The following is a 14,616-nucleotide window of genomic DNA, read 5'->3' as shown; positions in this document are numbered from 1 at the left end:
TAGTACTATGATCATGTAGGAGAATGTCCTTATTTATGATGTATGCTGAAATGTCAACATGTCTGCAACTTATTTTCAAATGGTGTATGAAAAAGAACACACACACATATATATAGATATGGATAAAGCAATATGGCTAAATATTAATAATTTTGATACTTAAATGTGGGATGTATTAGGTGGTCACCGTGAAATTATCTCAATTTTGTTATGTTTGAAAATTTTCATACCAAAAATTAAAGGAAAAAATGCTGTGCAACCCTTTAAAATGATATCATAATCCATTAATAGAATGGAACCTGCATTCTGAAGATATCACTCTAGCCCACTGTAAGGCAGTCATAGTATTATCTTAGCTCTCACTTTATTATCAGTTTGGAGCCAGTCTTCTTAAACCTGCTGTTTGCCCAAAGAAAAGAATGAACCTTCATGAAAAAGTTCATGCGCAATGAGGCTTTCTTATTCTGCAACCCTTTGTCAAGAGTCTCCTAAGTTTTTTTTTTTTTTGTTTTTTTTTTTGTCTTTTTGCTATTTCTTTGGGCCACTCCTGCGGCATATGGAGGTTCCCAGGCTAGGGGTCTAATCAGAGCTGTAGCCATCGGCCTACACCAGAGCCACAGCAATGCGGGATCCGAGCCGCATCTGCAACCTACACCACAGCTCACGGCAACGCCGGATCATTAACCCACTGAGCAAGGGCAGGGATCGAACCCGCAACCTCATGGTTCCTAGTCGGATTCGTTAACCACTGCGCCACGACGGGAACTCCCAGTCTCCTAAGTTTTATGTTTTTCTGCCAAGTAATAACTCACTTTACTTGGAAAGGAAAAAAATTAGTAGAAAAATTCCTACCAGTGTCAGGGAAATTTCATTTGTTCCTCTATTTTTAGAGGACTTTTCCCAACAGATAACATTAAGGCCCATCACAGATAACATTAAAGTCCTTTTGATCCTCTTCCTCCCCAGTTAACGTCCCCAAGTACCCTTAGCCTCCAGTTCCCAAGCTGCTTTCCAGGACACCTGGAAGCAGGCTACATGGCTGACTGCAGAAAAACCCTTGCTCCCAAATGACATCTGGCCCTGCCTTTCCACCAAATCAAATGCCAATTTATTGCCCTCTGATGTACAGTCTATCAGGCCACTTCCTGGATGCCCCACTTCACATTGGGCCAGAAATATAAGGCAATAATGTGAGTTCTACAAAAGGGCAAGTAATCGCTCAACAAGCGTGGAACAAGGAAAGGTCAGTTGTGATATGTGCACATGTGGCAGCCCTTCACAACTCAACCTACGGTAGTAACAGTAGTACCAGAAAAAGCATGTAATGAGAAGCAAGCCAACAGACAGCCAGGAGTGCTTGTCCATCTAAGTTCTTCAGCTCTCCAAAGACCAAAGTAAACAAACAAAGGCCTCAAAATTGTTAAGGAGCATCTTGTCTCCTGGTTTCCAGAAGCAAAACCGAGATATTAAGGTAGTTCCTGCTCTCTATCCACCACCTTAAGGAGGTGATCTGAGCTAAAATCATCTAATTTTCATTTTGCTCTATACCCTGCTCTATCTTCTAATGGGTGTCAGAAGAGCAAAGACAAATGCGCTCACCCTTCCATAAACATATCTAATATCATTTTAGAAACTGGGGGGAGCAACTGAGCATCCATGAGCATACACAAGTGGTTAGAGAAGGCAAGGCTGAGACAAATAATTCTCTACTACTGCTCCTAATCAAAACTGCACATTGAGGAATTCCCGTAGTGGCTCAGCAGCTAACGAATCTGACTGGCATCCATGAGGATGCAGGTTCAACCCCTGACCTTGCTCAGTGGGTTAAGGATCTGGCGTTGACGTGAGCTGTGGTGTAGGTTGCAGATGTGGCTCAGATCCTGTGTTGCCTGTGGCTGTGGTGTAGGCCAGCAGCTACAGCTCCAATTCAACCCCTAGCCTAGGAAACTCCATATGATGCAGGTGCAGCCCCAAAAAGCCAAAAAAAAAAAAAAAAAAATTGAAATTCAAACATTTGGCTTCTTCTGAAACTCTTGGCACCTGCCTTGAATTTGAGTGGGTGGAAAAGAAGGAGGGACTCTGCCCGTCTCCTTGTTAAAAACAAAGCAGCAGCTGGCTTTCCCTCTTTTTACTCATCTTTCTGCTGTCATGGCAAGTGGGGCACATACCCAGAGAGAAATTTCAGGTCTCAAGAGGTGGCTGCACTAAAGAGGACAATATCAATGAAAGCAATACTAGCAACACTGATGCCCATGACAAACTACACTACCACCCTGTCGCCTAAACTCTACTAGAAAATTAGGTTCCTGTGTCTCTGCTTTTTTTTTTTTTCCTGTCTTTTTACGGCCACACCCACAGCCCTTTTTCCCACACTTCCTTTCAGATACAAGTAGTGGGAAATATGCCAGGAGACTAGTACTGATGGCTAAGAGTGTTTGAGTATTAGGGAGCGAAAAGAAAGAGCTGGACAATAAGGTGCCAAACTATGCAGAAATGCTTCTTCTCAAGAAAGTCTTCCTTTTCTGGAGTTCCCATTGTGGCTCAGTGGTAATGAACCCAACTAGTATCCATGAGGAAGGGAGTTTGATCCTTGGCCCTGCTCAGTGGGTTAAGGATACGGCATTGCTGTGAGCCGCAGCACAGGTTGAAGACTGCAGCTCAGAACCTGAGTTGCTGTGGCTGTGGTATAGGCTGGCAGCTGCAGCTCTGATTCGACCTCTAGCCTAGGAACTTCCATATGCTGTGGGTGCAGACCTAAAAAAAAAGAAAGCCTTCATTTTCTAATCTTGAGGGCAAACAAATGTTTAGAAGAACTTCCTGGTTTATAAATGTCAAATGAAGAGGGTTTGGATCATTTGGGAAAAGTCTCAGTAAAAAGAAGTGACAAAATCAAATCATCAAAAACAGGTGTATAGAAGCCTTTTCTTTTTTCTTTTTTTTTTTTTTTCTTTTTAGGGCATCACCCACAGCATATGGAGGTTCCCAGGCTAGGGGTCCAATCAGAGCTACAGCAACATGAGATCTGAACCGTGTCTGCGACGTACACCACAGCCCACTGCAACGCCAGATCCTCAACCCACTGAGCTAGGCCAGGGATTGAACTGGCAACCTCATGGTTCCTAGTTGGATCCATTTCCGCTGCACCACAACAGGAACTCCAAGGAGCCATCTTATTGATTTGAATATTTCCTGGAGGAAAAGAATCACAGTACCTTTATTTTCCCCAACTGTACTCAAATGCGCACAAGTCCAAGGGCTACCAAGCTACCAAGATTCCAAGGTGTCAAAGTCAGGCTAACTCAAATTCAAGTCATATCCTAAGATGTTGCTCAATAATTTCCTAACTAATATAGTCATATGTTTTATTATAGAACAAAGAAGTCAAAAAGGACAAAGGAAATAGATACTTATAAAAGTATGCCCAAACCTTGCCTCTTCCAACACTCAGCCTATTACATGAATTTGTCTGCCAAACTTTATCATACTTGGTTATTTATTCTCCACTTAGGCCTTGAAAAATTCACCAGCCCACTTCCAAGTGGGTCAAAGCTAGTGACTCATTCAACCTTCTTCTTGTGCTGATTAGTAATGATATATTACTTACTCTATTACTCCCCAAATTACAAGCTGCTAAAGGAAAAATGAAATAATGCATTTAATCAGTACAGAAGTCTCATGTGGCACAGCAGGTTAAGGATCCAGCATTGCCTCAACTGCGGTATAGGATGCAACTTTGGGCTCAATCCCTGGTCCAGGAACATCTACATGCCATGAGTGCAGCAAAAAATAAAAATTAAAAAAAATCAGTATGGGAGATGACAGCTCTAACAGTAAAATCTTTTTTCAAATAATGTATCCTTACTAAACCTTCTTCCTGACAGTGACTATTAAAATCTCTTTCCTACACATCCCCATGTTTCAGTTGAAATAGATTAAACTTAAGGTACGAGGCATCCTCGAATGATTTCACTTCTATTTCGAAGGCCTAACCCAGACAGGTGTTAAGCATAGTTCCTCCCAGACTGGTTTCCAGACTCTGTTTAAATGTTCTCTGCAAACCTCTGGAGGTTACAGGGATTCAAACCTCCTAGCTCAGACCCTGAATTCACAAAGCTTGAGACAGACAGCACCCTACAGGTGTGTTTGTACAGGATAAACTATATTTAAATAAACTCCTGATACATCCACTCACTCCAAGCACCTGCTTCTCCCTCTTAAACTCAAGCACACCATACCTTGCTGTCCAGGTTAAGCACAGTAAAGAAATATCCTATCCCTCAGAGTTACAATATATAACCCACCAATGTCTTTGGGAATCTCTCAACTCTGGCTAGAACAGCTTTACATGAGAAAGCCAACTAAGCAAATGTATGAAGTAAATTTCTGTTCATTTATTTGGCTTATGTGTTAGCAAAGGAAAGAGAGAGAATAAAAAAAGATGGCAACAGATTGCTCTCATTGACTATCATCCGTTCCATGACTGATAGGGGACCACATGGCACAGAGTAGAGGCCACAAAGGTTAGCCCTGGAGTAGTCAGCTAGAGCCACTAGTCTTAAAAATCAGTGGCTATGAGGGCAGGAATTTTGTCATTATACACCCAATACCTAAGTACCTAAGCAAAATGCCTAGAACATAGCAGATATTCAATAAATATTGGTTAGAAGCAATTCAGTAAGCTAGACCCTGAAGGAATCCAAATCCTAGTGAATCTCAGAAAGAAAAGTTCCAAGCAGCTAGAACAGTTTCATAGTTAATACACGTGCTTATACCGAGCTTCAAGACCACCTTAGTCTTATGCTAAATACCCCTAATCCTCACAGGTCCCCAGAATTAAAAAGGCCGGTCTGGGGTTATATCTCTAAAGGTAAACTCACTGTCCTCCCCACCACTACCACCACCCCAACACACACACCACTAAAAGGGCTTCCTCAAGTCCTGTCCCTGAGGTTTTAAAGTTATTAAGAGGTGATTCCTTAAGAGAAGATTCTGGTTATGGTATTTTTAGACTGTTCTCTCAGGGCTTTAAACCAAAATTTTCTGGAAATGAATCTCTTTGTAAAGATCTAAGTTTAAAGACCAAGGACAAAGGTAGCCTAAATCTGGAGGCAAATGACCATATCCAAATCACAAACTCACTAGAGCCCTTTCCATGAGGTATACTGGATGAAGTGTACTAAGAGGCTTACAAGGACTTGTCTAGTCTGGGAACAAAGAAATCCAAGACCAGAGATTATGCTGGCTAGAAGATTCTTCTAAACTGACTACTCTCTACAGACCTAAAACTAAGAGCAGTTTCAAGTATCCTGATATTTTACTTTCCCTTTCATCTCCCTATCCCATGTCACAGACCTTATCACCCAGTCTAAATATGAGATAACTCCAATATGCAAGAGCCCCAACGAGATCTCTAGAAGGATAAAAGGAAATGTCTTTGGAACCTAAGCCCATGGTAGGGCTTGGGCAAATGCAAGGGAGAGGCAGTGGTCCTTCTGCCCCTAAGGCCAGGACACCCCAGCCCTGCAGGCAGCACAGAGTTAACTACCCACCGCTTTGAGAAGCACAAAGGTACATCACTGCAACATGCCTAACATTTACATTGCCTCTCTCTGCTCATTAAACAGGTTTTGGTTAAATAATGAACAAACTGTATTACAGACTCCAATGAGAATTCCAAAATTATAAATCAACTGGGAAAGCCCAAAGGGGCAGACAGACAGGGAGGGGGGAGAAGGATAATATTGACTAATATAAAGGGCGCAGCTTGACAGTGGATATTCCTGCCACACCTGATCAAACACACTCCATTGGGGGAGGGGAAAGAGAGCAAGAGAGGGGAGATGGGACAAGACAGCCTGAAATTTGCATCCGGAAAAGATTAAAATGGATTCTTTGGGGATAGAGAAAATACATAATATATATTACTATAAATGCAAAACTGTACTAAAAGCTAACTCAAATGTCAAAGATTACAGCTTGAATAAATTTAAATATAAAAACCATGTGCTTCTTGAGTTAATGAGAGAGACATAAAAGGACAAACTAAGCCTGGAGGCTGAACAGAGCCTTATGCTGCCTTTGCTGGGCAATGGGTTCAAAGCACGGCAGCAACCATGGTCAGAAGCTCCCCTTCATGGCTCTTAACCTTGATAAAGAACTGGTGAATACCATCACTTTTCTAGCATACATTTGCTATTTTAGTAAGACATAATTTACATGCCATAAAATTCACCCTTTTAAAGTATACACTTCAACGGTTTTTAGTATATTCACAAAGTTGTACAATCATCATCATTATCTAATTTCAGAACATTTTCATCACCCCAAAAAGAAACCCTAAAACCATTAGCAGTTACTCCCCATGCCCACTTCCAGCTCCTGGAGACCACACATTTAACTCCTTCAGAATAATCTAAAGGATTCCAAAGAGAACTGAAAGACCAAATGAAAAGCAGCAGTCAAGTCTCACTGATGGTGATCTGTGGCTTTATCCAAAGTACCAATATGCAAAAACTTTGCTCTCAGGCATGCCGCACCTTCCCAGCGCAACCCTCTCTTTAGATCTGATATTAGAATATCCTATTACTCTAAATGCTATAGGGTATGCAGTTTTGATGCATTTGGGGCAAATACTGAATGCAAAAAAAATGTAGTCCAGAGATAATGTCTGTGAGAATAACTGGTATGGCCTTAGCCAACTTTATTTACTAGAGACAGTGGATTTATTTCCTTCATGATGCTCAGATAATGCTCCTAGAGGAGTAGGTAGTGTTTATGTCCTTAAAACATTCTCTTTTCCTAAAGAAAAGGGGGAAAAAATCATCTTGGTTGACACAATGTCCAATGAACCACCTATTTCCAATAGTAAATATCCTTCACCAACCAAGTCAGCAGAGCCTAGAAAAGCACAAACAGAAACTCTTTGTAATAGGAGATCTAGCCCAACTCAGTTTCATGAGTTAAACTGAGTGGAGTCCTAGAATTCCTGCCATACTTCCTCCAATCTAAGTGGTACACCATTCCCAGGGGCATAGCACAGGCAGTCCCTTCAGTTTCTCTCTCCAAGTTCAAAACCCTTTCCCAGCCTCTGACCATTAACAGGCTTCCAAGAAAGCAGGCCTCCTGACACTGCCAATCAGAAAAATCTGTTTGTTTCAGTAAAAGAAACAAGAAATTGGTCATGGACTGCAGAGTCCAGGACCACAGGGGCAGTTGACCCATAAACCTGCTCCTGGAAGCCAGCACTTGGGGCGGGGGGGGGGGGGGTAGTGTCAGAACCAATCAGAAAACCATGAAATACTCTATTTCAGGTCCATTCTGCCATTTTCTCAGGCAGGTAATATGCTAAAACCAAAGAACAATGGGCAACCTTGGCAGGCACCATTTCAACATCTGCCACAACCATTGGCCCCTGGAAAATACTACCACTTTCTTCCTTGCTCCAGGGGAAAGCTTGGCAACATCTAGCTATGTTCCTAGTACCACTGACAAAACAGGCTCCTCAGCCTATTCCAGTTTTATGAATTTCAAGCAGTAGATAATCTGGATTCCTAACCCAAAGATGTAAGAAAATTAGGCAGCAAACTCAGTTTTGGTAGCTCTTAGATGGCCTGGAAACTCCAAATCCTGGAATGCCCTACTTACCACAGACATGGTCACTGAGCTGAAGTCTTGGGATATGTCCCAATGGAGAAAATAAATGTGGGATATGGATTGGATGGCAAGCAGGAAATGTGGCTCTGTCAGGACAGCAGCACCTTCTCAGCTTCTCTAAGTCTGCAGAGTGCCCAAAAGGCCTACAAGACTCCAGTCTGACCTCAGCCATTTTAGGGTGTCCCCAACCACTTATAACAATAATTCCTTGCTGCGTATAAAATGTTTACCAAATGTTTCCAAATGTATTAACTTGTTTAATCCTCTTAACAGCTCTTTTTAACTGGGATGAGTAAGCTTTATCTGAAAAGTTTTAAAAATCTGTGCAAGATGCCAACTTTCTAAAGCAGCCAAGGCACTTATAGTACAGGCCATACATAAAATGAGAACATGCCACCTAGGTGCAGCATTTGTCCTGCTAACTAGCTAACAACCACCTCCTCTATACTTGATCATTCTTGGCCAACATTTCCAACACTTCTCAACTGAGTAAAGAAACATGTAGGGAATCCTTAGATAACTTTAGCTCATGTTTAGGAAAGTAAAAGGAATTTTTCTCCAGATAATCTCCTAAATTTCTCATGAAAGGAGGGTATTTGTTTGTTTATTATTTATTTAACTTGCAGAAGCCTAAAAACTATTCCAACTGTGGTATTAGATATGTTACTAGCTAAAACCTTTCCGGGGATATACACTGAAAAAGCCCTTTAAGGTCAACAAAGGACCACAGCTCTCAGGCTTTCCCTTTCTGTATCTCCCCCTTGAAACACCCAAGTACTGAAACTTTCCCCCTCCCTTGACACATTTATACAGAAGATAAGGCACTTCCTGTGTACATTCTCCTCTAATATATGAACAGAAGCAATATAGAACAAGGCACTAAACCAGGGAGTCAGGGGCCTGAATTTTAGCTGTGACCCCACTTCTCAGGATCAGTATGACCTCAGCTAAATCCTTAAACTATCTCTGGCTTTAACTTCATTTATAAGAAAGGAACAGCATCTGCCATGCCTCTCCCACAGGACTGTGTAAAAGTACAGTAACTAGGTTTATTGTGGTGATCACTTTGAAATGTATAGAAATAGCAAATCACAATACTGTTTAACAGGAACTAATATAGTATTGTAGGTCAATTCTATTTTTTTCAAAAACAAACTCCCAGAAAAAGAGATCCGGTTTGTGGTTACCAAAGAGGCAGTGGGTGGGGGAAGGAAGAATTGGATGAAAGTAGCCAAAAGGTACAAACTTCCAGTTACAAGATAAATAAGTACTAGGGATATCATCTATGACATGATAAATGTAATTAACGCTGCTGTGTTATATATGAAACTTGTTGAGAGTAAATCCACAGAGTTCTCGTCACAAGGAAAAAATATTTTTTCTATTTCTTTAATTCTATATCTGTATGAAATGACAGATATTCACTAATCTTACTGCAGTAATCATTTCATAATGCAGGTAAGTCAAAACACTATGTACACTTACAGCGCTGTAGGTCAATTACATTCAATAAAACTAGAAGAAGAAAAAATAAAGTTCCCCACCAGGAAAATTACTCAATTGGAATTCCTGCTGTGGCTCAATGGGATCAGTGGTGTCTCCACAGTTCCAGTTTGATCCCTGGTCTGGCACAGTGGGTTGAAGGATCTGGCATCACCACAGCTGTGGCACAGGTTACAACTGCAGCTTGGATCTGGTCCCTGGTCCAGGAACTCTATATGCCTCGGGGGCAGCCAAAAATAAATAGATAGATAGATAGATGGATAGATAAAACAAAAGTGGAAAGAAAAGATCAGGTGTTCCCTTGTGGCTCAGCAGGTTAAGGACCCAGTGTTGTCAGTGCAGTGGCTCTGGGTACTGCAGTGACTCTGGGTACTGCAGTAGCACTGGTTCTACCCCTGGCCCAGGAAGTTCTGCATGCTGCAAGTGTGGCCAAAAGAAAAAAACAAGTTCAATAAGGTAATAAATGTGAAAGTGGCTTTGAAAATTCTAAACTATGAATATTATGTAAAATAATCATGATTAGGAAAATGTGAGGGGGGACACAAAAGATTCTGGGAACAAGCTAAGACTAAAAAATCTGCATTATAGAAAGCTAAGGACCTAAAACCAACAATGATTTTCTATAAGAGAAGGGTTTTGTCGCAGGTATTAAAAACTTCACTTGTGGAGTTCTTGTTGTGGCTCATGGGTTAAGGATCCAATGCTGTCTCTGTGAGGAGGCAGGTTCAATACCTGGCCTCACTCAGTGGGTTAAGGATCCAGCATTGCCACAAGCTGCAGCATAGGTTGTAGATGCGGCTCAGATCCAGTGTTACCGTGGCTGTGGTGCAGGCCCCAGCTGCAGCTCCAATTCAAACCCTGGCCTGGGAACCTCCATGTGCCTCAAGTGCAGTCATAGGAAAGGGGAAAAAAAAAACTTCAGTTGTGGAGTTCCCTGCTGGCTTAGCAGTTAAGGATCCAGCACTGTCACTGCTGTGGTTTGGGTCACTGCTCTGGCACGGATTCAATCCCTGGCCCAGGAACTTCCACGTGTTATGGGAACAACCAAATTTTTTTTTTTTTCTTTTTAAGGGTGCACCTATGGCTCATGGGAGTTCCTAGGCTAGGAGGAAAATCAGAGCTGCAATTGTTGGCTTACACCAAAGCCACAGCAATGCGGGATCCAAGCTGCATCTGCAACCTACACCACAGCTCACAGCAATGTCAGATCCTTAACCCACTGAGTGTGGCCAGGGATCAAACCTGCATCCTCATAGATACTGGTCAGGTTTGTTTCTGCTGAGCCACAATGGGAACACCACCCCCCCGCCAGTTTTTTAATTTAAAAAAATTAAAATAAATAAAAATAAAAACTTCACTTGTATCACCAATCTCCTATCTTACAGCATACACAAGTTAGAGAAAGTAGTTAAAACCAAAAAGTAGCCAAAATAACTTACTTATAACTCAGACAATAAATGAAGCTTATACCTGCATGAACACTAATACCTCACTAAAAGTGGGACACCATAGTAGGAACTCTAGGAAGGATCAGCAATACAGTAAACCAAGGCAAACTATACCCATGGGCCAAACATTGCTTGCAGCCAGTTTTTCAATAGATAATTTTATTTACCACTCATTTATTTAAGTATTATGGGTCTACTTTTGAGCTACAGTGGCAGAGTTGAGTAGCTGACAGCTGCTAGGGCCCACAAAGTCTAAAATATTTATTACACAGTCCTTTACAGAAAAAATTTGCTCATCCTTGCAATAAATCAAACACATTTTTTTCTTTTTTTTAAACCGGGACTCACCTGTTACATTGTTTAAAACCTCCTTTAGATGACTGAAACTATGCAGTAGAGGATCTCGTTCTTCATCCTGTAACACAAAGATTTTTAAAAATTCATTTCTCTAATAATCAGTGATGTTGAGGAGTTCCCATCGTGGCTCAGTGGTTAACGAATCTGACTAGGAACCATGAGGTTGCAGGTTCGATCCCTGGCTTTGCTCAGTGGGTTAAGGATTCGGTGTTGCCATGAGCTGTGGTGTAGGTTGCAGATGCAGCTCAGATCCCGGGTTGCTGTGGCTCTGGCGTAGGTAGGTGGCTACGGCTCTGATTTGACCCTAGCCTGGGAACCTCCATATGCCGTGCAGGAGCAGCCCAAGCAATGGCAAAAAGAAAAAAAAAAAAAAAATCAGTGACGTTGAGCATTTTTTCATCTGCTTGTTGGCCATCAGCATCTCTTCCTTGAAGAAATGTCTATTCAGGTCTTTTGCCCATTTTTCAATTGGGTTGTTGGCTTTTTTGCTGTTGAGTTGTATAAACTGTTTGTATATTTTAGAGATTAAGCCCTTGTCGGTTGCATCATTTGAAACTATTTTCTCCCATATTGTAAATTGTCTTTTTGTTTTCTTTTTGATTTCCTTTGCTGTGCAAAAGCTTGTCAGTTTGATTAGGTCCCATTGGTTTATTTTTACTTTTATTTTTGTTGCTTTATGTCTAGTCACTATTGATGGAGCCTGATAATGTGAGAAAAAAGAATGTATACATGTATGTATAACTGGGTCACCATGCTGTACAGTGGAAAATTGAGAGAACACTATAAACCAGCTATAATGGAAAAAAAATCATTTTATTAAAAAAAAAAATTCAGGAGTTCCTGTCGTGGCGCAGTGGTTAACGAATCCAACTAGGAACCATGAGGTTGCGGGTTCGGTCCCTGCCCTTGCTCAGTGGGTTAATGATCCGGCGTTGCCGTGAGCTGTGGTGTAGGTTGCAGACGTGGCTCGGATCCTGCGTTGCTGTGGCTCTGGCGTAGGCCGGTGGCTACGGCTCCGATTAGACCCCTAGCCTGGAAACCTCCATATGCCGAGGGAGCAGCCAAGAAATAGCAAAAAGACAAAAAAAAAAAAAAAAAAAAAAAAAATTCATTAGCAGACCAAGAGGAAAAAGGAAATAAAGGCTAAAACAAGGGCTCTTTCTCTGAATCCAACCAGGAAATGCAATAAGTTTGCCTTCTGAGGAAAAGAAAGTTAGCCATGGTTCACTTTTCCAGTTTCCTAATCCCTTATTTCATAGAAGTACTCTAGGCTTACTTAAAATAATAAATCCTGAAGTATTAATTTTTTTTTGGCCACATCTGCAGCATGTGAAAGATCCTGGGCCAGGAATCGAACCCACACAATAGCAGCAACCCAAGCTGCTGCAGTGACAAAATGCTATATTCTTAACCCACTGTGCCACAAGGGAACTCCATGAAGTACTAATCTTAATCTACAACATGACCATAACATTCAAGCCACTATAGATTGCTAAATCCTTTATATGTGCTATGGTCTGAACATTTGCGAACCCCCAAAATTTATAATGTTGAAATTCTAAGGTGGGTGAGTAGGTCATGAGGGCAGCACCTTCGTGAATGGAATTAATGCTCTTATTTAAAAGGTTCAAGAGAGCTCTCTTGCCTGTTCCATCATTTGAGAATACAACAAAAAGTCTGAGACCTGAAGTCCCTCACCTGAGCATGATGACATCCTGCTCCTGAACTTCCAGCCCACAGAAATAAATTTATGTTGTTTATAAACTACCCAGTCTACAGTATTTGGTTATAGCATCCCAAACAGACTAAGACACTTGTATTATTCTATCTATTCTTTCTTCATACTCATCATATAATCACAAATATTCAATTCCAAGACATTCTGACTCCATTCTTTTTTTTTTTTTTGGTCTTTTTAGGGATGCACTCAAGGCATCCCTAAAAAGACCAAACTAGGGGTCGAATCAGAGCTACGGCTGCTGGCCTACACCACAGCCACAGTAATGCTAGATCCAAGCCAAGTCTGTGATCTTCACCACAGCTCACAGCAACTCGGGATCCTTAACCCACTGAGAAGGGCCAGGGATTGAACCCACATCCTTACAGATACCAGTCAGGTTCATTACCACTGAGCCACAACAGGAACTCCCATTCTTACTTCTAAAACAATCCAATTTTACAAATGAACATGAGAAATTCCTAAACACATATACATATTCACCAAGTTGGAAACATCTAACCTTGTTTTTATAATTATGCCAAAAACTGTTTTTATACAACCATACAAAAAAAAATCCTTGAATATACATATGCAACAGAGGAAATCAGCTTTTTAACAGGTGAGTTTCTTACCATCTGACTGGCAAGATCTGGTCTGCTCTATTATGTGAAAACTTGCTGAATTCCCAAGGAATACCATTACCAAGCCATACTCCATGAATCCAAAAACAATTGAAATGAATTAGAAGATTCTAATTCTCGGGAATTAGAAAATAAGGAATCTGGAGTTCCCGTCGTGGCGCAGTGGTTAACGAATCCGACTAGGAACCATGAGGTTGCGGGTTCGATCCCTGCCCTTGCTCAGTGGGTTAACGATCCGGCGTGCGTGAGCTGTGTGTAGGTTGCAGACGCGGCTCGGATCCCGCGTTGCTGTGGCTCTGGCATAGGCGGTGCTACAGCTCCGATTCAACCCTAGCTGGAATCTCCATATGCCGTGGAGCGGCCAAGAAATAGCAACAATAACAACAACAACAACAACAACAACAAAAAGACAAAAGACAAAAAAAAAAAAAAAAAAAAAAAAGAAAATAAGGAATCTTTCTGACATGTTTGGGCATATTAAAGACATCCCAAGTACTAGCTTAAATAGTTTAGGAAAACAGCTAGAAGAAAAATGGTATTATCTTTTGGGATCCAGGGGGTAAAAAAAAGGCAGCTTGTAAATTTGACTCTAGTAGAAATAAAATAGAAGGGTCCTTGATACCAAGAACAACTCTGAATTCCTCCTATTATCATTATTACCAGGAAATTGATTACTATGTTAAACCTCCTATTATCATTATTACCATGAAATTGATTACTATGTTAACCAGATCCCCCACAACAACAACTCAGTGACCAAGCTTTTTATCCATTCCCCACTTACCAGTGGAGTATGGGTGCTCCATCGGGCATTTCGTTTGATGGCCCCAACCACAATGTTAATTTCCCCTTGAATGATGTAAATATTTTTATCCACCATCCTGGCAAACCTACCAAAAGAGTTAAGAGAAAAGCTGGTTAATACTTGGTTATCCAAGAGCATACCCATGCTTAAATTAGCACCTGATAAGGTTACAATTTTGTTTTAAATTTTTAGTACCAAGACTGCCACTTGCAATATTGAGATGGGATGAAGTCCTTCTTATGTTATGAATCTAACTGGTTCTTCTGGAGGTCTCTAGAAGTTCAACATACAACTCAAAAAGCATCAAACCAGAAAATTCCTCAAAGGCACCTCATCAGTCTCTAACAAGCATGTCAGATTCTTTAGTCTTGTCACTCACAACTCTCCTATGAGGCATTAAGATATGCAGATACATGTGTTGCTAGTTTGTTAAAGAATATTTCAGATCTTCCCTTTGTTCTTTTTTAACAACTCAATAAAGTAATAATG

The 14,616-nt window shown here is 41.1% G+C and overlaps 1 protein-coding gene across 1 annotated transcript in view; it reads right to left on the bottom strand.

Moving 5' to 3' along the window:
* The window catches only part of GBF1 (golgi brefeldin A resistant guanine nucleotide exchange factor 1), a 133,987-nt gene that overhangs the window by 107,245 nt on the left and 12,126 nt on the right, over window positions 1-14,616 (bottom strand). Inside the window, 2 exon segments of the mRNA XM_003483549.4 lie at window positions 10,953-11,019; window positions 14,107-14,212. Of these exon segments, the coding sequence (XP_003483597.2) occupies window positions 10,953-11,019; window positions 14,107-14,202 (163 nt within the window). The 5' untranslated portion in view covers window positions 14,203-14,212.

Source organism: Sus scrofa, chromosome 14 (genome assembly GCF_000003025.6).
Source record: "Sus scrofa isolate TJ Tabasco breed Duroc chromosome 14, Sscrofa11.1, whole genome shotgun sequence".
Taxonomy (NCBI): Eukaryota; Metazoa; Chordata; class Mammalia; order Artiodactyla; family Suidae; genus Sus; species Sus scrofa.
Note: the sequence above shows the minus strand (reverse complement) of the source record. Positions and strands in the feature narration are given on the sequence as shown.